The sequence below is a fragment of the Podarcis bocagei genome (genome assembly GCF_964188305.1).
Source record: "Podarcis bocagei genome assembly, chromosome: 3".
Taxonomy (NCBI): Eukaryota; Metazoa; Chordata; class Lepidosauria; order Squamata; family Lacertidae; genus Podarcis; species Podarcis bocagei.
This window is the reverse complement of record NC_138127.1, coordinates 53,136,021-53,158,243: the sequence shown is the minus strand read 5'-3', so window position 1 is coordinate 53,158,243 and position 22,223 is coordinate 53,136,021. Positions and strand designations below refer to the sequence as shown.

The 22,223-nt window shown below is 41.5% G+C and overlaps 1 protein-coding gene across 15 annotated transcripts in view; it reads left to right on the top strand.

The window, feature by feature from the left end:
- Positions 1 to 22,223, top strand: part of SYNE1 (spectrin repeat containing nuclear envelope protein 1) — a 285,408-nt gene that overhangs the window by 193,168 nt on the left and 70,017 nt on the right. For 12 of the 15 annotated variants that reach the window (XM_081187166.1, XM_081187171.1, XM_081187161.1 and 9 more), the window contains 18 exons: positions 477 to 668; positions 4,750 to 4,884; positions 5,607 to 5,713; positions 6,740 to 6,893; positions 7,116 to 7,247; positions 7,342 to 7,497; positions 9,383 to 9,592; positions 10,628 to 10,729; positions 10,905 to 11,024; positions 12,409 to 12,609; positions 13,391 to 13,564; positions 13,999 to 14,130; positions 15,487 to 15,683; positions 16,819 to 16,951; positions 17,914 to 18,096; positions 19,823 to 19,972; positions 20,956 to 21,129; positions 21,550 to 21,705. In XM_081187166.1, coding sequence (XP_081043292.1) covers positions 477 to 668; positions 4,750 to 4,884; positions 5,607 to 5,713; positions 6,740 to 6,893; positions 7,116 to 7,247; positions 7,342 to 7,497; positions 9,383 to 9,592; positions 10,628 to 10,729; positions 10,905 to 11,024; positions 12,409 to 12,609; positions 13,391 to 13,564; positions 13,999 to 14,130; positions 15,487 to 15,683; positions 16,819 to 16,951; positions 17,914 to 18,096; positions 19,823 to 19,972; positions 20,956 to 21,129; positions 21,550 to 21,705 — 2,808 coding nt within the window. The remainder of the gene's footprint in view (positions 1 to 476; positions 669 to 4,749; positions 4,885 to 5,606; positions 5,714 to 6,739; positions 6,894 to 7,115; positions 7,248 to 7,341; positions 7,498 to 9,382; positions 9,593 to 10,627; positions 10,730 to 10,904; positions 11,025 to 12,408; positions 12,610 to 13,390; positions 13,565 to 13,998; positions 14,131 to 15,486; positions 15,684 to 16,818; positions 16,952 to 17,913; positions 18,097 to 19,822; positions 19,973 to 20,955; positions 21,130 to 21,549; positions 21,706 to 22,223) is intronic. The other 3 variants (XM_081187169.1, XM_081187167.1, XM_081187174.1) reach the window with 1 other exon arrangement.

Below are 22,223 nucleotides of genomic sequence, written 5' to 3'. Positions count from 1 at the left end.
GAGAAGCTTATCAATACAATCAGAGCAATGAGGAGGAGGGAAGGGAGATGAGCGCAGAAAAAGGGATCTCCCTGCATACAACAGGCAGAAGTGGCAAAACGAGGAGAAGAGAGCAACCATAATCTTCTAATTGCCATTATCTTGGGGTCATAGGTTCTGACATATTGATGCAGTAAAAAACTAGAGCATTTAAGCATCTAAATATCACTGAAATGCAAAAAAAGTCTGTGTTGTGAAAAAGTCTTTGCTTTCAGACAATGCAGACTCTTGTGTTTTGGATGTTACTTGTATGTAAAAATAAAAGTCAGAGCTTTGGGAAATGCAGAATATTGGAAGCACATTTGTGAAGGCTCTGTGGAAAACTCTGTGGAGCAACAATGCAAATCTGCCTTGCTCTTAGCTTGGATGAGGATGAGGTAGGCCCCTGCGGATGCTGCAAGATGTATGAATTTGCCTCCTTGTTTCTGCTGCTTCAGAACATGCTTGTGGAAATTGAGCAGAAGGTAGTGGCTTTGTCTGAGCTGTCTGTACATAACGAAAACCTTCTCATGGAAGGAAAAGCTCATACCAAGGACGAGGCAGAGCAGCTGGCAATAAAGCTCCGAACCCTAAAGGGAAGCCTTTTGGAGTTGCAGAGAGTCCTCCACGACAAGCAGATCATCATCCAAGTAAGGAGCTCTTCCTAATTGGCTTTAAGGGGGAGGTTTTGGGTTTGCATTTTTTCCTTCTGTGGGTTGGGGAAAATTTGAAAAAGAAGAGGCTGTCATTATTATACACCTGGCAGTAATTAAATTCCAGTCAGTTAGAACTGACCCATCAAGTTACAGTTTAATTTCCTTATTATCACCTTTACGGAGAGCTAAATTTATTAAAACCTGCTCCCCGTCTTTGTCTTCTTCTTTGCCATTGTTGAATTGGAAATTGCTTGAATTGGAGCCTATATTTGTTTGTGTTCAGAGATTGGGATTTGTAGCCTTGTCTGTCCCTTGCCCTCTGCCCCCAAAGCACTTTTAAAAATGTTGCAAGTTTAGTTATTAATTTAGATCAGTTCATTCACATATCTCCTAGATAGGAGAAAGAGGCAAGTGCTTTTAAAAAACAACAATTGTGCACCATCATTTTGCGTATGACGCCTGTAAGCAGAAGACTATTTCCAGCAGCAAAATTATTTCACTAGCTTAAGGTGCATGAATTTATTTTAGGGTGTGAGGCAAATTTGACATTAAAAGTTCTATGCCTTTTATTTCATGATAACTCTGGCTGTAATTCCCCCAAAAGAATCCTTTACTCACATGCACCTACATACATGTGTGCATCCACATTTTTTCCTGGCAGCGTTTTCTCACATTAGGGTATATTTAATGCTGCCAATGGCTTCATGTGATATGGAAGCAGCAGTGAGCCTTGGGGATGGGGTAGAGTGTAGGCAATTCCTACGTTTGACCGGAACTTACCGTATTTTTCGCACCATAGGACGCACTTTTTCCCTCCTAAAAAGCAAGGGAAAATGTGTGTGCGTCCTATGGAGCGAATGCAGGGGGGAGGCAGGCGGGAAAAGCCCTCAAGAGCCGCACACAAGCTTCGTGCGCTCCTGCGGGCTTTTCTCTAGGAGGGAGAAGGGAGTGACTGGCTGCAGCAGTCCCTTCTCCCTCCTGGGGGAAAAGCCCCCAAGAGCGGCACCCTCTTTAAAGGCTGCGCGGCTCCTGCGGGCTTTTCTCCGAGGTGGGGGAATTCCCCCACCTCCCAGAAAAGCCAGGAGAAGTCGCACAGCCCCTTTAAAGAGCGCACGGCTTCTGCGGGAGGTGGGGGAAGCTGCAGCAGATTCCCTCCTCCCGGGCTCCCTTTGAAGCGGCAATGTGGGAGGGGAGCAGCTTACACTCGTGTAAGCAGCTCTTCTCCCACTTTCCTGCTTCAAAGCAACCACGGAGGAGGGAAGGAAGGGGACCATGGATCCTCTTCGCTGCTGGAGGCTTCAGCGGATTCCCTCCTCCGTGATTGCTTTGAAGCGGCAATGTGGGAGGGGAGCAGCTTACACTCGTGTAAGCAGCTCCTCTCCCACTTTCCTTCTTCAAAGCAACCACGGAGGAGGGAAAGAGGGGACCCATGGATCCTCTTCGCTGCTCGAGGCTGCAGCAGATTCCCTCCTCCCGGGCTCCCTTTGAAGCAGCAAAGTGGGAGGGGAGCAGCTTACACTCGTGTAAGCAGCTCCTCTCCCACTTTCGGATTCCTCCTCCGTAATTGCTTTGAAGCAGGAAAGTGGGAGGGGGGCAGTTTACACTCGTGTAAGCAGCTCCTCTCCCACTTTCCTGCTTCAAAACAACCACGGAGGAAGGAAAGAGGGGACCCATGGATCCTCTTCGCTGCTCGAGGCTGCAGCAGATTCCCTCCTCCCGGGCTCCCTTTGAAGCAGCAAAGTGGGAGGGGAGCAGCTTACACTCGTGTAAGCAGCTCCTCTCCCACTTTCCTCCTTCAAGGCAACCACGGAGGAGGGAAGGAAGGGGACCATGGATCCTCCCCTGCTGGAGGCTTCAGCGGATTCCCTCCTCCGTGATTGCTTTGAAGCAGCAAAGTGGGAGGGGAGCAGCTTACACTCGTGTAAGCAGCTCCTCTCCCACTTTCCTCCTTCAAAGCAACCACGGAGGAGGGAAGGAAGGGGACCATGGATCCTCCCCTGCTGGAGGCTTCAGCGGATTCCCTCCTCCGTGATTGCTTTGAAGCAGCAAAGTGGGAGGGGAGCAGCTTACACTCGTGTAAGCAGCTCCTCTCCCACTTTCCTCCTTCAAAGCAACCACGGAGGAGGGAAGGAAGGGGACCATGGATCCTCCCCTGCTGGAGGCTTCAGCGGATTCCCTCCTCCGTGATTGCTTTGAAGCAGCAAAGTGGGAGGGGAGCAGCTTACACTCGTGTAAGCAGCTCCTCTCCCACTTTCCTGCTTCAAAGCAACTACGGAGGAGAGAAGGAAGGGGACCATGGATCCACCGCTGCTCACGGCTGCAGCGGATTCCTCCTCCTTGATTGCTGGGAGTTTCTCTGGGCAGGAATTCCCTCAGCTTAAGTGGGGTGGGGGAAGTGTGGCAGGTAGGGGGGTACAAATTGGGAGTGGGCATTGTGTGAAGTGGCTGTGGATCTCCTGCCGCAGAACTGTAGGACTGTATAGAGTTGGGAGGGCCACCCAAGGGTCATCTAGCCCAGCCCCCTCACAATGTAGGAATCACAGCTAAAGAACGCCAGGCAGATGGTCCCCCAACCGCTGCTTAAAAGCCTCCAGTGGTGGAGACCCCAAACACCTTCCGAGGTCATAGAATTGCAGGGTTGGAAGGGAACCCCAGGAGTCATCTAGTCCAGCCCCGGTGGACAGCGGGCGCAATCCATCCCATTGCGCAAGACTAAAGATGCTGTGCAAGGCTAAAGAAGAAGCCAAGGCAGTGAGCGGGATGGATCGCGCTTGCTGCCTTGTCTTCTTTAGCTGCACTGGAGAGGTTTAGCTCCTGGCTGGAGAGGTTGCGCGGCCATGGATCCCGTGCGCTGTCTTGGCTTCTTTGCTCTTTGGGGCTGGGGGGGGGTAACCCGGGCTTCCCCCGCAGCCCCGAGAAGCTCTGGGAGAAGTGGACAGGCTGCATGCAGCCTGTCCGTTGCTCTTTGGGGCTGGGGGGGGGGATAATATTTTTTTCCTTGATTTCCGCCTCTAAAAACTAGGTGCGTCCTGTGGTCCGGTGCGTCCAATAGAGCGAAAAATACGGTACTCTGTATCTCTTTGGATCAGGATCCTAATATTCAGCTAAAATATTTGTTAGGCTAACTTAGTGTATTAAGAACTACACACAAGTTTTTAAGTATTATTATCTACCTCTGAGATTCAGTTTTTCCGCTGTACGTATCCATACAACATTCCCTGGAGCAATATTTGAAGATCACCATCTTCAAAGCCAACTTTTTTATATATGAAATTGCAGAAAGAGCAGCTCGTTCATAGCCTTTAGTAAACCACAGAAAGGGACAACTTCCTCCCTGATCCATTTGGATGTTATCTCCCTACTTGATGTCATAACAAACCAAAACCTCTTTGTAAGCATGTGATTCCCTACTTACGTATAATTCTTCTTTGCATGTTAAGGGCATAAGGAATTCTCTGGGGATTAGTGACCAGAGACTTGAGCAGTACTTGAGAAATGGCAAACCCATCTGATCACTAATCCTGAAGCAGGATAGCGTACCTGTGTCATTAATCTCATGGCAGATGAAACTGAAAATTAAAATGTATGGGAGCTTTTTCTTAACCCCAAAACTCTTCTACATTATGGTATGGCAAACACCTGTTGCCTGGAATATTGACCTTGAAGAGGTCAAGCAGTAGCTTTTTTGTAATCTGCAGCTATACATAGCTCTGGAGAATAGTAAAGGGGAAATGTGCTGAAGAGAGTGACACAAATCAAATTGGAATCTAAATGGCACAAAGTAGATACTTAACATCAGCAGTATTCAGAAACCATTTAATGAACATTTAAGTTTCTCAGATCGCAGTTGAGGTGCTGTTCAGATGCTGTTCAGATGGAAGGCCACATAAGCTTTCCTTACAGTACCAGAATCACATTAAAGCAGGACTTATTATTATTATTATTATTAATGATCTCTCGAAGAAGTAGGAGACTACAAATCCAGACCTGAGAATGACAATCCTATCTCCCTAAATTCATATTCCGCTTGTATTCCTCCTCCCACCCTCTCATTCATTCATTCATTCATTTAAAGCAGGGTGCTATACAGGAAAAGGAGGAGTGTGAACCAGATCTAGCCACTTCTCAAAGCCCCAGTGTACAAGAATGGCTGCTTCAGGCACGGACAACCCGTTCACAACAGCAGCAGAGCAGCCTGCAGAGACAAAAAGTGAGTGTTACTTAGTTACTACAAATCCTAAACCTGTTTAAATGCAGTGAACCATTCGTTTGAATTGTGTATACTTCACATTTGCAGATGTCCACATTCTGTGATGTGGACCCCCCGCTAGCAGGAGAGCTGTGCAACTTTGGGAGCAGGGACAGCAGTACAGCCCCACTTCCCATTACAGTGGTACCTCTGGTTATGTACTTAATTCGTTCTGGAGGTCCGTTCTTAACCTGAAACTGTTCTTAACCTGAAGACCACTTTAGCTAATGGGGCCTCGCTCCGCCACCGCATGATTTCTGTTCTCATCCTGAAGCAAAGTTCTTAACCCAAGGTAATATTTCTGTGTTAGCGGAGTCTGTAACCTGAAATGTATGTAACCTGAGGTACCACTTGTAATAACACGACACCCCTTCATGAAGGGAACTGTGACCCCTTGTGGTCTTTGGGAGTTGTGTTCACTGGTTGCTCCCATCACATGCACTTTGACCCTTCTGTGATTGTTTAAGCTCAATTTAAGTTTCAGCTCAATTTAAGGATAGCCCTTTGTCTGTGGAGGAAAGAAGATGCAAGGAAGCATTATAACTATGGCCAGTCTTATCTGAAATCTTGGTTATTTTCATTTTCCTGTATGCCTAAGATGTATTCTAGCAGTTGTACTGTATTTAGTATTCTTAAATAGTAAACAGGATGCTGTTCAGCCAATTGTGCTTGATTCTTTTTAGGAGCTAGAGAAAGAGCTAGCAGAGCAGAAGAACCTACTTCGCTCCGTGGCAAGTCGTGGAGAGGAAATTCTAACACAGCAATCTACTTCAGAAAACTCTCATCTTAGGTGTGGCTTGATGCATTTTATTCTTGTTCAATAGCTTTGTATTGATTGATCATGCCAGTGTGTGCTCATAACTTCATGTGTTGTTTGTGTTTTATTGTAAATGAAATCTGAAAAACAGCTTACATTTACAATAAGATTCTCAGAATTTATTCAAGATTTTGACAACTGCTGGCTAGATCATAACAGCATATTGTTGTTTTTATCTAATTAATCTAAACATCATTCATATATATATGAATGTTTAGGGAAGCTTTTAATGTTTGATGTATCATAGTATTTTAATATTCTTTTGGAAGCCGCCCAGAGTGGCTGGGGAAACCCAGCCAGATGGGCGGGGTATAAATAAATTATTATTATTATTATTATTATTATTATTATTATTATTATTATTATTATTATTATTATTATTTATATATCCAAGTAAGATAAGCAGAGGATCAAACAAAGCCTGCCAGCACAAGGCTTTGTTAAAAAGAGACATACTAACTCATAATGCACGACTTGCAGATTTCTTATGAAAGGTACCTAAAGTTTATTCTTATACGTAATATAAATTTAATTAATATTTGTTGTATTTAATTTTAAAAACTTTGGAAGGGTTACATTTGTTAAAGAATTAAATGCTTCCTTAATGCAGTGCCTCAAAAATCATACCCTTCAATCTCAAATGTTACTGATTTCAGAAGTGATGAGGCTTCCTAGTTTTAGTGCATAAATACTATGAGTACTTCAGATTTCTATGAAATCCTTAAAACAGCCCAATTAAAGTGTTCTGGAAGTGTAGGAGGTGGCCACCCTCATCACAGCCAGGCAGGACTTCATACACAGTCACTGGATGCAAGTCACCTCCACTTGCGTCCACTTTTAACTTGCATAATCTCAGTGGTTTACATTAACTTTCATGACTGACCCTTCATATCAGGTGTGAACAGTATTTTGATGAGGAGAGTACAGTAGAGTAACAGTCATTCCAGAAATATTGCTGTTTCAGTATTGCTAATTCATATTTGTCTTTTCCATCAACAGGAAGCCTGATGTATTAACAGAGGAACTAGGTTTAGAGGGAGAAAAACCGTCAGCTGAAGATCAAATGAAAATGAAGTGGGAAAGCCTCCATCAAGAATTCAGCATTAAGCACAGGCTGCTGCAGAATGCTCTGGAACAAGAACAAGAGCAGCTGGTAGGTTTTCTTTCAAAACAGTTGTTTTCAGCACTCTTTACCGAAAAAGAAAATGGTAAAATCTACAACCCAGTAATGTCTTTTTCTCAGAATGTAAATTGAAAAAAGGAACACTTTAAATCAAAGCCCTACTAACTGAATAAGGAGAATAAAATCATTATATTCATTTACATTTTTGTCACGTCTGAAAATTGTAATCATTACCTTTTCCTTCCTTCGCAGCTCTACAGCAGGCCAAACCGACTTATATCTGGCATGCCAATGTACAAACAAGAAGGGCAATCTCAAGATAAACCATCAGCTGCATCTTTATTGGTTGGTTTGAATGAGGCTTTTGAAGACGCTTCTTCCCAGGTAGGATATTTGATTATGTTCACTTTTATGTGAAGTTCAATATATACTACTGTACTAATGGACCTGCCTCTCTCTTTTGTGGTGCCTTATTCAGCCTGGAGGTGTGGAGAAGGAGAGCCTGCACTTTGAGCAGAAGTTGTACAGTGGTGTTTCAGCCACCTCTTCCTGGCTAGATGGTGTTGAAGAGCACTTGTTTGTTGCCACAGCCCTGTTGCCCGAAGTGACAGAAGCTTGTCTTTATAACCAGGAAGTAAGTGGTCCTAAAATTGCCATCTTCATTTTTTTATTATTTAAATATGTCTCTCAGTTTTCATTAATTAATGATCCCAGGGCACAAAACATAAAAAACCCAATTAAAAGACAAGCAATAAAACCAATTCAATGACTTAAAATACCAGATAAGATATACTATGTCATCGTATACACTAATCTGGGGTTGTTCCCTATAAAGGCTTGGTTGAAGAGATATGTTTTTTTACCTGGTGATGAAACATAAATAGTGATGGCTCCAGCCACATTAGAGGTACCACTATGGGAAAGGTTTTATCTTCTGCCACTGCATAATGAATTTCCTCCAGTAGTGGAACACTGAGAAGTTCCCCTCCATCACAACAGTAAGAAAGATGCATTAACGTTGGAGCTAGACTTAGAACCGAGGAAGTGGGGAGGCCTTCATCAAGAAAAAAGTGCCAGCTTAAGGTTGTACTTTTTTATTTATTGAAACATAAGACTATACAGCTTATGCCTACAGTTTTAAATGTGATATTGTTAGGTAGAAGAGCAAGTGCAAGGTTCATTTGCTCCTCTGCTGAGCTGCTAAAAAAATCACAGGTAAAGACACCTCAAGTGCCATTAGATCCAACCTGTGTGCCCCCATGGTGGTGGAGAATACGCAAGTGGAAAAGTTGAGTTATGTAGCAGTGGGTGTCATTCTTAGTGTGCCTCACTGGTTTTAAGAGATAAATAAAATAGGTTGCATTTGGCAAGTCTGTCATAGTTCAGTAGAGACAAAATTGTTCTCTCGAAGAAGACACCAATGGTGTCTCTATGTTTCACATCTATGTCACCCACCATTTATGTACATTACTGCTATGTACGTCCGGAGGAGGGGTGGTATTGAGAGATAGTGCTGCTCTTCTTCTTTCTGGAGTGTACACAAGAAGGGATTAGAACATTTGCCCAATTGCAAAACCATGCTTACATTCATACACCAAAACTACTGCAGCACATACATACATCAAGAGAAGTGTGAATATGTGCACATAAGAGGCAACAGGAAATCCAATTTGGGGGTGGGGGTGGGGCAGAGGTGCCAAAATGAAATGTTGTAAACAAAAGTATTTCTGTTTCCTACTTTAGGCTATGTACACATTCCCATTTATTCTGCATCCAGTGCACTCCCTCTGCTGGTTTGGGAAGTGGTGTACACATGACATTAACCACAATCCATATCAATCCTGTATCTCTTCTGTTGTTTCTTCTGAAATACTGCATTTTTATCCATTCCCCCCCCCCCAAAAGCAGCTATGGTCCAAATTGAGAAATAGAATGATCTAGCCAGTAATTGTGCACACAGAGGATTTTCATTATCAGAAAAATTCTGTTGTATATTTATTCTAGCCATATGCTGTAATATTTCAGAAATCAACAGACATCTTGGAAAGGAGAATACAATGGAGCATTTATACAGAACTCTACATGTGTATCTAGGGTGAAGCAATCTGTGCAGGGATTCTTTCACTAATATGAATAGTGAGACTTTTGTACATAAATGGAATCTGCATATGCAGTGGTGTTCCTGCCTACACATTAAGTGCAATTATAAGCATGATTATTCAGAAGTAAGTCCACTATTTTCAGCAGGATTCGCTCCCAGATAAGTGTGCATTAGATTACAGCCTGAGAACTGCCCTACATAGCTGAAATTACTTGATCTGGTTAACTGTGTTCTGAATGAAGATACCTACATTTTGCTTATATGATCTTAACCTATCATGGAACAAGTTTTGAAGAAATAGGAATATAATACTTTGGTATTATATTCTCTCTTTCATCATCATCTTCATAATGATTGGTCTAATATTTGGGAGAGTATATTTTCAAGTGTTGTTTGGTTTTATTCACATATACTCCAGGCTCTGGCTAAAGATATCAAGGAGATGACAGAAAAAATGGATAAGAACAAGAATTTGTTTTCTCACATATTTCCTGACAATGCTGACAATCGAGATGTTATAGAAGACACCTTGGATTGTTTGTTAAGGAGACTAATATTAATGGAGACACTGGTAAACCAAAGATGTCATCAGATGAAAGAGAGACTTCAGCATATTCTGAGTTTTCAGGTAAAGTTTCCCTTAATGTCTTAATGATTTTTTCCCCTTTCAGATATTTTTTCTGAACAGGAACATCATAGGAACAATGAAAGATCACAAAGCAGTGAGTTAGCTTTTGAGTTCCGGAGAACTTTTCCTTGGGCTAAATAGAATGCATATAAGATATATAAAAATGATTTTGAGAATATGCAGTCAGCACATATGTCAACAAATAATGAATAATAAAACAGATAAAAAAGGCATCATTTATCATGATCAGTGTTCAATAAACAAACAAAGGAAGGAAAGAGAGTGAGAGAAAAACATTGCTGGTTGAGGATAAAGGCCACATTGGGGAAAAGAGTCCAGCATTGCAGAGGGTTAGGTTTGAATAAATTACCTTTGTGGTTGCTTCCAACTCTACAGTTCTGTGATTCTGTGACTGCTCATGTGATAACCCATTTCTCAACTGTAGCATCAGTGTATTTGAACAATGTAGAACATAGGTAGGCAAACTAAGGCCTTGGGGCTGGATCCAACCTAATCGCCTTCTCAGTCTAGCCTGCGGACGGTCTGGGAATCAGTGTGTTTTTACATGAGTAGAATGTGTCCTTTTATTTAAAATGCATCTCTGGGTTATTTGGGGAGCATAGGAATTTGTACATTATTATTTTTTCAAAATATAGTCTGGCCCCCCACAAGGTCTGAGGGACAGTGGACTGGCCTCCTGCTGAAAGAGTTTGCTGATCCCTGATGTAGAACTAGAAGCCCTCTAATTACTGTGAGTAGTAGAGGCTGCAAGCTAACTGCCTCACATCACAAATGAAAGAGACTGACATTGGATCGCTCCAAATTATGGCTAACACCAGTGCTTTTTTTCAGGGGGGGACGCAGGGGTACATATACCCCTAAATTTTTTGTGAATCTGAGTTTGGCCTCATTGAGGTGCAGTATTTCAATATGAGTAGGAAAATGAGAGTACCCCTAAACATTTTTTTAGAAAAAAAGCACTGGCTAACATTCTACCATTTTGAAAATCTCACATAAAATTTTCTTCACTGACAGAATGACCTGAAACTGATGTTCACATCACTGGCTGATAACAAGTATATAGCCCTGCAGAAACTAGCTGAAGCAATCGAACGTCCTGAAACAGAACAAATGCAGGTACTGCCCTCTTTCTGTTACTAACCATGGAGAGGGGAAATATATATTATCTAACCTAAAAGTAAAAAACTTTGCTGGACAGCCTTAACACATTTGTTGAGTTGCTGTCTCTGACATCATGCATCACTGTTGTTGTGACACTGGAGGTTCAGTGTTATAATTCTTTCTTATATAGGCTATTCAACAAGCAGAAGATGGACTGAAAGAATTAGATGCAGCAATCAGTGAGTTAAAGAAACGTGGGGATAAACTGCAGATTGACCAATCTTCCATGCAAGAGCTAACAAAACTTCAGGTACATAACCTATTATTAAGAACTTGATAACATTGTTCTTGAAAAATGGTTAGTACTAAATTATTTGTAAGTAACAAGTTATTATTATTTATAGGTAATATTAACATAAATCATAGCATATATACATATGATCCCAGCAGAGGCGCCGAGTTGCGCCCAACATTGGGAGGGGCCATCGCGCACACGTGACATCACACGTGACGCACGTTGGGAGGAAGCCACTGTGAGGCCCGCTGCCACAAGGCCTGCCATGGTCTGCTACCTTTGTGAGGCCCAGCCCTTCAAGATTGTGGGGGCTCAACCCCATCCCAACAGACTTGGGGGGGAGGGGCTGAAGACACCTAAGCCCTACAGAGTTGGAGCCCATGGATTCCATTTTTCAACATCTTCTGATTTTCTGTTTCAGATCATGCAAATTCTTTACCTGCTGCATAATAACATTAGAACATATTCTGTGAGGGTTTAGTTGTCTCTTTACATCAATGAACAAATATATTTTGCAGTCACTGAATGGCAGAAAGCCAGTGGCAGTAGAATATAAAGAGTGCCTGACACAAGAAATAATGGCCACTTAACCTTGTATTGCCAACACTGACTGCAAATTACTCCCAAGAGTCTCAGGCAGAGCACTTTCCCATATATGACTCCCAATAAGTTTTAACTAGAGGTGATAGGAAATGAAATCATAATATTCTGCATGCAAATAGTGCTCTATCACTGAACTGTGGCCTCTGCCCATGGTTTTCATATAGAACACACTGTTGAAATCAGTCAGAATGTTGATGGTTGGTTGTATTTTTTAAAGCTTATTTGGCTTTTCAGACAAGTTAATTCCCAGGTCAATGACTACATTAGAATATTTTTTATGAGTTCGCTGAATTCATTATAAGGCACCCAGGAAAAAAACAGGACACAACTCTCCCCAGTGCAGTGCAGTCACAATTCCCAGAACAACATCTACAACCGAGACCGAGGGCAGGGATGCCTCTGTGGCAGGAGAGCTAATATGGTGCACTTCAAATGTTGTTGGACTACAACTCCGGTCAGCCCCAACTTGGTGACCAATGTTCAGAGATGATGGGGGTGTACCACATTGACTACATCTGCAATACAGCATTTTAAATTTAGTCTCCAAGAAATCTAATTTGTTGTTATTTTACTTTTAGAATTTTTGTAACCCACCCTGAAATCTTAGTAAAAGATGGAATATAAATACTTGAAATAAGTAAATGAAATATATTCCTTATAGATTTTTGACCCAGATAATCATTGAAACACCAATACTGGCAAAATGGATTGACCTGATCTGCAGTGTTTAATATTTGCATGAGTTTTCTCTGTGACTCTAAGGCAGAACATTTATGCCTCTTTTCTCCTATGTCAGGATATGTATGATGAGTTGATAATGGTCATAGGATCCCGGCGCAGTGGGCTGAACCAAAATCTGGCACTTAAGGGTCAGTATGAGCAAGCGTTGCAGGATTTGGCTGACCTAATTGAAACTGGCAAAGAAAAGATGTCAGTTGACCAGAAAATGATAGTTTCCTCTAAAGAGGAAGTCCAAATTCTTCTGGACAAGCACAAGGTAAAAATATGTAATTCTTAGATTTAATTTATTGCTAATATCTTGTTTTTCCATTAGTGTCATTCTGTTGTAGTAGTTGCCTTCAATTTTTCTGTTCTTCATTTCTGGAAAGAGATCTGTTATGATTTAATGACACATGGAATCATTTGAAAATAGTGGTAAAAAATGATAGATTCTGTTTTCTGATACTTTATATATTGCCATGTTATATTGTTGCAATAGTAGGAGCCGAAATGTATTGACCACCTGGAGGGATGCTGTTGAAAAGGCTTTCCTGCATTTCAGGAGGTTGACCATAAGCACACAAGAAGAGCTCTGGTGAATCACTCTGAAGGCTCATCTAGTTCATCAACCAGTTCTCACAGTGGCCAGCCAAATGTCTATGGGAAACCTATAATTGATTACTAGCATACTTGTAAAGGAAATAATAGAAATACAAAATGCTAGTTTATAAAGCAAGGATTAATTTCTGCACATACAAAATTATGCACAAATCCTGCACCAGCATCTGTTCTGCTAGAAGTTGCACTAAAAAGAAATGATGGCTAATCTGTGTGGACAGCCCATGGTTTAAACATCTAGGTAAATCTAAAGTTTGCAGCACATTAGTATAATTTATTTAAAATAATGAATATATGCTGCTGCCCTTTATGCGCTTACCTGGGAGTAAGTAATATGGAGTCCAATAGTACTTATATCTGAGTAAACGTGCATAGGAACATACTGTTTAGTCTAGCTGGATACAAATAATAATACTTGGATGGGGTGTATCATTTTTCAGGAATATTTCCAGGGACTGGAGTCACACGTAATTCTGACGGAAACACTTTTCAGGAAGATTAGCAGCTTTGCTCTTGTGAAGGAAACTCAGTTCCATGGAGATCTGATGGCACAAGCCTCTGCTGTGTTAAAACAGGCTCACAAGAGGGGTGTTGAGCTAGAATATATTTTAGAGGTAAGAACTTCCTTTTTTCCCCTTGCCTTAAAATGTGGGTATTTCAAGTGCATTTCACTCAGTAGTTCCTAGTTTGCACATAACAGGAAGCTATGGTTAACAACGGCTTCCTGGTCGGTCCCCCCCCCCAATGTTTGTGCAAAGAGAGGAGCAAAGAAGGAGCCAAGGAGCTTAATAAGCTGGGTTATAGTAATGCAAATGCAGTCTATGAGTGCTTATCATAGTTAGCTGTAAAATTGTTGAAGGAAAGCAAAATCTTCCTCAGCCATATGGAAGGAAGTGAAGAGAGTGAGTCTGGGAGAAGATTTGTCTCTGTGGTGTTGCACTAAACAATGGTTTAGCATCCAAATGAGAATTGTACTATTCTTTAGATAATGTGTTTGGAAATCACCAAGACACTGGTTCAGCTTTTAACATGTGCATGTCCTTTATAGACTTGGACACATCTGCAAAAAGATTATCAGGATCTTACACGGCAGCTGGAGACGGTTGAAACTAGCATTCCTAGTGTGGGTCTGGTAGAGGAATCTGAGGAGAGGCTTGCAGATCGGATTGCACTTTACCAGGTGATTTTGATGGTTTCCACAGTTTAAATATTGATTATTATTTAAAAAAATACAAAGCATCTATTGCTTTATCTCAGATGATTGCTGTTTGCATGACTGAAGTTTCTATTCTATGTTGCGTTCAAATTAAGACAAAACTTTATTGATTACATGTAAGAGCAGGTTTTGCATTGGCATTGGGCATGCATCCAGTGATCAACCAGCCCGTCTGCTATTTGATACGTAGTTGGGAATGACCAGTATTATGTTCCACCTGCAGCATGAACCACATCCAGTAACCCCCCACTAGTCCTCCCCCCACACACACACACAACATGGAGTGGGGGTCTTCCTCTGCCCATTCCCACTGAGGATCCAGCCCAGTGAGTCTTCCAGCCACACGTTGCGATGATTGCTACCACACATGACACTAAGACTGTGTACATTATTTGCGTCTCGTATAATATTTGTGTGCATATCTAAATTATGTTATTGGAGAAAAGGGAGTGAAAGAGAATTGTTTTAAAATCAAATGCACATTCTGGACAATTTAGTTTTTACATTACACGATAGATATGCAAAAGACATGCAAACATAAGACTAGCCTGCTGAATTAGGCCAGTGGCCCATCCGCTCCAGCACCCTGCTTTCACAGTGGCCAGCCAGATGCCTGTGGGAAACCAGGGAGCAGAAGATGAGCACAAGAGCAATTCCCAATCCCATGGTTTCCAGCAACTAGTATTTGGAAGACGTGGAGACAGAGCATACCCATTGGCTAGTAGCCATTGAAAGCCTTCTCCTCCATGAATTTGTCTAATCCTCTTTTAAAGCCATCCAAGTTGGTGGCCATCACTGCCTCCTGGAGGAGCGAGATTCATAGTTTGACTGTGTGAAGAATTACTTCCATTAGTCCTAAATCTTCCAATGTTCAGCTTTGTTGGTATCTTTTAGTAACATGTAAAAACTGCCAAAGATTTAATTACCACGGAAGTATTTGCTAGGTTTCATAATGAATTTGAAGAGGAAGAGGCTGGGAAGATCAACATGGAGTGGAGGGGGTCCTCTTGGTAGTTTGTGGGTGGGGGTGACCTAGGAGAGGGCATTCTTTGTAGTAGCCCCTAAGTTGTGAAATTGCCTTCCCACAGTGGTGCAACTGGCTTCTTTACTATACAGTTTTCCTGTGAATGCTGAAGACGCACCTCTGTCCTTTGGCCTTTGACGCTTCAGATGTGTGTTTTCAGAGCTTACCCTATTCCTGTGATTACAATCTGTTTCAATTGTTTTCTATTTTGATTTTCAGTTGTCATAACCCACTGTGGGACCTGCTGGGAAAAAAATGTTGTTGATAATGCCTCTTTTCTCTCATTGCCATGACAGCATCTGAAATCTAGCCTTGCTGAATACCAGCCCAAGCTTTACCAAATACTGGATGATGGGAAAAGACTTCTGTTCTCCGTCACCTGTTCAGAATTGGAAACTCAGCTAAACCAACTAGGGGAGCAATGGTTAAATAATACCAGCAAGGTCACCAAGGAACTGCATAGACTGGAAACTATACTTAAACACTGGACAAGGTAGTGTTAATCACATAATAATAATAAAAAAAAATAAATTTTATTTATATCCCGCCCTCCCCAGCCGAAGCCAGGCTCAGGGCGGCTAACAACAATAAAATAATACAACATACAATAAAATAATACAACATTGAACAAGGGGGACTTAACTGCTTTACCATTTTGCATTCCAGCAATCAAATCTTGCCTTTAAAGTTTGTTTGTTTTTTAGTGTAAAACTTTGTAAAAGTTCCTAGGAAATCAATCTTTTGAACAGGCGAAAGCAGACTTAATTATAAATTCTTTCCATCTCCAATACAGTTTTCTTCAAATTTGATCTAGTAAAATATTTGTTACAAACTTTTTTTTAAAAAAAAATGCTTATATGTATCTCCAGTGCAAGTTCCTGCTGTGAACTTTTGTGGCTGATTATTTACTGATGTACAGTCCCACTATCACGTATTTTGGAATATTGCATCACCATAACAGCTTGTATTCTGCATTCTGTATGCTAATAAACCTAGAAGTAGCTTTTAAGTCTAGAGTTCCACAAATCACATACTCTGGGGATGTCTTATATACTTTTAAAATACACTCCCAAAGTCGAATGTGAGTATCGTGAGTTGCAACCAAGTTGAAGACATCAGGAAACAGTAGACACTAAGGTACACTAGGAAAAGTGTGCTTCTTATGTAAAGAAGTACATGTATTTAAGCAGCTGTGTGTGCATAATTACATAGTTTTAAATGAAAAAGTAACTTGTAAAATATAATAGAATTGTAGAGTTGGAAGGGACCACAGGGGTCATCTGGTCCAATTCCATGCAAAGCAGGAATCTTTTGCCCAGCGTGAGATTTGATACCATCACCCTGAGATTAAGAGTCTCACGCTCCACCAACTCAGCTATCCCAGGAATATTCAATCATGTTTCAAGTTAATACAGGCAATCCTCGTTTTGCGCAGAGGTTACGTTCCATAAAGCGTTCCGCCTTTTTAGTGATGTTTTGGATGTGCGTAAATCTGTTATGGCCTGTACATCAATTTTGGTGATATAAGGAGAACGATTTTGTCAGGGGATTGGGGGGGGGTCTTAACTCATGAAAGTTCAGGGTTGAAGTAAGGTGTGAAATGTGTCTGTCCTTTGTCCGCCCAATAGATATCAAAGTGAGTCAGCTGAGCTGATTCATTGGCTCCAGTCAGCAATGGATCGTCTGGAGTTCTGGACCCAGCAATCGGTTACAGTCCCTCAAGAACTGGAATCAGTCAGAGATCACTTGAATGCATTTTTGGTAAGATGCAATAAGTATCCTTGCCAGCTGTGTGTTTCAGGAGATCCTGCTATCATAACACCACCCTAACCAAGACCCCACTTTACAATGTATTGTTTTGATTAGTTTTTCTACTTAATCAAAGAACAATGTAGTTAAAAGACTGTTTGAGCAAAGCTGCTACCTTCCTCACAAGCTAAAGAGACTTACTGCTCTGGAATTCTTACTACCTTATTATACTTTTGTAGTTTTTGCAGTGAAAAAAATCATTCTTGGCTTGCTGCCATTACATGTCAGGTCCCTGAGGTGCTCCCAGTTTGGTGCGCCTTTATAAGTAGGCTGACTTCCCCATTTAGCACCACCACACTAGATGATGGCTTGGCTCATCCAGGGAGCCAGTCAAAAAACCTTGGTAGACTCTGTGGAGGTGGGGCCTACGGCATGGACCAGAGGGAAAAGTTACTGTAGGTTCAAGCCTGGGCTGTGACTTCTGCATTGCCGTTGCAGACTCCTCCACCCACCACACTGTGTTAACATTGTTCTTGCTGTGGACAGAAATTGGTCACTGATTAACAGACCTGGAAAGGAATTTTCCTCACAACCACCATTGGTCTGGGGGTTGTGAGGTTTTCAGTTCCCCCTTTTTGGTGGTGGGAGGGCATTGGGCAGGATCTGCAGCTTATAATGGGCCTTGTGGGAAAGTGCATTAATGCTATGCTGTGGTGGGCCCAAGCCTTTCAACTTCTTATTGGTTTCCGCAGCAAGCAAGCTGGGGAAAGCATCATCCAGTATATGGGCCATATATAACCCACATTATCCTCACTTGTGACCATTCCCGCCCCCCGCCCCCTTGAATGACATTCATGAGTTCACCTGGGACACAATGCATTTAAAGTTATTTTCACACATAGTGCAGATTGGCAACATTTTTGCTGCTAAGCATGTTTATGTCGACTAGTTATACCAAATGCCAATCTTTCCAGGAATTTTCTAAAGAAGTTGATGCCAAGTCATCGCAGAAATCCACTGTTCTGAGTACTGGAAACCAACTCCTGCGACTGAAGAAGGTGGATACTGCAGCTTTGAGGGCAGGATTGTCCCAGATTGACAACCAGTGGACAGAGCTACTCACACAGATTCCTATAGTGCAAGAAAAACTGCATCAGGTATGGCAGATGCTCAGCATTACATCTGAATTCATTATGTTTGCAAGTGATCCAGGGCACATTTATGTGAAAGTATGGCTAACTGAAATCAGTGAGGTTTCCAGATGTTATTAGAGTGGTGTTTCAGTAAGTGGATTTATAGGTATAGAAATCATACCCTCAACAAAATTGCATATGCATTAACACTGCTTTCATTCAGTATCGCTACCTTATAAAGCCTTCTATGCAAATGCCTCTGTTGAACTTATTGCTATGCCTTGCCCCTCAGCACAGCTCAATATATGTGACTGTTTGCAAATCCCTTGTTGGGTCCATGAACCATGTTGGGTTCTGTCTGGGAGATTTTGTGATTACTTGGTCTAGAAACAGCAGCCTACAATTGCTATAGGAAGGTTGCTTTGGGTTTGACCATCCTTAAATGCCTGCATTGACGCTAAAAATTTTTCTGGTGTGCTGGCATTGGGGGGGGGGTGAGATCTGGTTAGAAAGCAGCTAGTCCCCGTTGGGGGGCAGTTTAACTGAGTGGGAATTTTGTGAGGTTGTATTTGATTAGCGTGTTGGACTCCCTTTCTTTGCCTACTCCCTACTGTCTGGAATTCCAATTGGCTGTTAGAGGTGTGGTTTTATTTTTTGACTTGCTGCTATTTTTGTTTGATTGACATTTATCGTGGGCAGGTAAGTGGATTTTAAGAATGAAAATAAGTACCCTGAAGCATCCTTGAGGAAAGAGAACTTTCCAAACAACTTCCATTGCTGACGGGCTTCATAGGTTGCTCTTTGGGGCCTTGACGAATGTTGGACAAGATCATCCCCCTCATCACCCTAGCTAAGGATGAAGAATTTTGGGGAATGTAGGCCTGCTAGAGTGAACATGCTCAGAGAAACACAGGGAAGCAGCCCTACCTGTCTTGCCCAGAGTCCACCTGTCATCACTTTCATAATCTGGTTGAATTTACTGCAGGTCATACTATTATATAATAAGTATGACCTTTATACTAAATCTCTGGGTCTGTCAGGTGGTGCCGTTTCTTCTGAATCTTCTGTTGCTAGAAGTGTACTGACGTTTTTGCCACAGGCAGTGATCCAAAGCATATTTATTTGGAAAAGACCTGCTGAAATCAATCACTGCCCCACCCCAAGATTTCACCAGCTGCATAAGAGGCCAGCCCCGCCCCCCAGGATCCTGCAAGAAGATCCTACTTCGTCCTCAGCCATGAAAGCCACTCCACAAATTGGCTGACATCTTTGATGAACTCCCCATGCTGTGAGGATTCTAGCGTATTTACTTGTAAGAAAGTTACATTGATTTCCATAGGACATTTCCAAATAAATATGCTTTGGATCACAGCCTGAAGCAGAAAAGTTCAGTACGCTTGCAGAAGCAAAAGATTCAGAAAAAAACCCCAGCACTATTATAACTGACAAAGTCTCATTTGTATAATGCATTCAGTAATAGGCACCAGATTTCAATAAAGATGTTGCCAAGTTTCAAAATATTCAAAAGGTGATAACCTATCTAAACTACAAATCTGTCAAGCAGGATTACCCTATTTCTTTCGGTATGCCAAATAATTTTGTTAAAAACTTAGATATTTGTTGCACATGTCTACATGTGTCATGGGACATAATAAAAATAATGTTTTATCACATATTTCTAGAATGAGCCATTCTTTCATGGATTTTATTACTTGGGTTTCATAACTATGTATTTTTTTATTTCTTGCAGCTCCAAATGGACAAGCTTCCTTCTCGTCATGCCATCGTGGAAGTCATGAGTTGGATTTCATTGATGGAAAATGTCATTTCTGAGGATGAGGAAAACTTTAAAAATGTAGTAGGACACAAAGTTATTCAAGACTATCTTCAGAAATATAAGGTAAGTGGTACAGGAGACTTGGAAAGTAGGAAGATCAGCCCAAAGATAAGATAACAAAATTTTAGTATACCTATGAGTTAGGATGTGAATGACTGAATTAAAATAACAACTTTTGTCTTTCCATATAACATGGTTTTATCAATTCTAAACACTTCCAGTAGTACTAAAATCAGTTTTTGTATAGACATTACTGGTTTTAGTATACCAGATCCAATATTAGACTCGTTTGAAACAAAATTATTTTTTCCTACATGAAAATTAAATGCAGTGTCTGCAGAGTCTTGTACTACTTCCCGGGCCTCTGTAATAGGGCCTGCTTTTGAAAATCAGTACACAGAGGGCAGCATGCAACTAACTTGTTCTGTCAGCGCAAGGATTTACACTTGCACAATGACACCTTCCCCCCTCCCCACACAAGCAGTCCCTAATCTTTTCCAGAGGTTCGCAACCCTCCAGAGCACATTTGTAGAGGGCACAGGATATTTGTGGGGACAGGAGAGGAATTTCCATTGTGTAAGCAGAAATCCTTGTGCTGACAGAACAAGTTAGTTGTCTGCTACCCAGATTTTTTTTTTCCAGTGGTGGGTTTTCAATCTGTCCCAAAATTCAATGACTGTGTTTGCACATCATGTTCAGCCACAGCTAATGTTTAATTAAATGCAAATGAGCAGTGTTTGTTTGGCAAACCACAAGCCTGGGCTCAGTCAGCATAACAAGCTTGCATTTTTTTGCTCCTGTTGTGACCAGGAGCACCATAGTTAAACTATGGTTTAACATGAGGAGCCAACCAGGCCAGTATCTTAACAATTGCTTTCGCTGTTTGGGGTCATAGTGACTCTGTCTCTATTATTAGCCTTCCAAAATACATTACTTAGAACTATATATTTTTATGGGTTTTTGGCAAAGCATGATATTACTAGCATTCATTTCTTCTTTCTGTAAAGCAATGTCTGATAGCTTCCATTCTTTCTCTTTTTCACTAGGGTTTCAAGATTGATGTCAACTGTAAGCAGTTAACTGTAGACTTTGTTAACCAATCAGTACTTCAAATTAGTCAGGATGTGGAGAGTAAACGCAGTGACAAGACTGATTTTGCAGAACAACTTGGAGTAATGAATAGGCGTTGGCAGGTCCTGCAAGGCCTGATAACAGAAAAGGTAAGGAAATAAGCCCACCAAATTTACAGAGAATGGCAAGAGCATAAACTGCTTATTAATCAGAGGGAAAGACATATCTGAATTCCATTATTTATGTGTGAGAGCTAGTACTGGACCAAAGTATTTGTCCCAGCAATTTTCATAGCAGGGTTCTTTGTGGCGGGGGGGGGAGGTGAAAATGCATTCCAACCTAAATTCTAAGAATTTGACCTTATGTAAGATGCAGACAAGTCTTTTTCTTACTGTTACTGTTTATTAAAGTAACTTGACTGCCCTGAAGTTCGCTGCCCTACGATGCTCTCGGAACAATGCTATATTCTAAGAAAGCTTGAACTAATACAGAAGTACTTTCCACTGAAAGAAGTAGTTACCTCAACTCTGTGAAGTACATTATTTAAAATATCTGCATATCTTTTTCAGATTCAGTTGTTAGAAGGTTTTCTGGAATCTTGGATAGAATATGAAGACAGTGTTCAATCCCTGAAGATGTGGTTTGAAACTCAGGAGAAGAGACTGAAGGAACAACAGAAAATTGGAGATCAGGCTTCAGTCCAGAATGCCTTGAAAGACTGTCAGGTATTGCTGTGGTGATGGTTGTTAAATTACTGCATTTCTGTCCTAACCTTTCTCTCAAAGGAGACCAGGGTAGCAAACACAAAAATGGTCATATACAATAAAATTAAAAATAAAACACAAGCATTTAAAGAGCCATGTAGTCTCACAGCTAATAATTGCAGGGTTGCCAAGAACAGTATTTTTCAGCCACCAAATGCCTCTGTAAACAGGACTGTTTTAAAGTTTCTCCTGAATGTTAGTAATGAGGGAGACGGGTGCCTCACCAGGGAGGATATTCCACAAACAGGCAACCACTGCTGAGAAGGCTCTGTCTTACAGGTCAATGCCAGCTGGGCAGTATCGCCAACAGAGCTTCCCCTGCAAATATTTGAGGAAGCATTATTTTAGGTATTTGGGTGCCAAGCCATCTAGAAATTTGTATGCTGGTACTATTGTATTGAATTTGACCCAGTAACTGGCAGCCAGTGGAGTGCTTTCAGAACCTGTGGCACATTGGCCCATTGGATCTACCGGGTAGC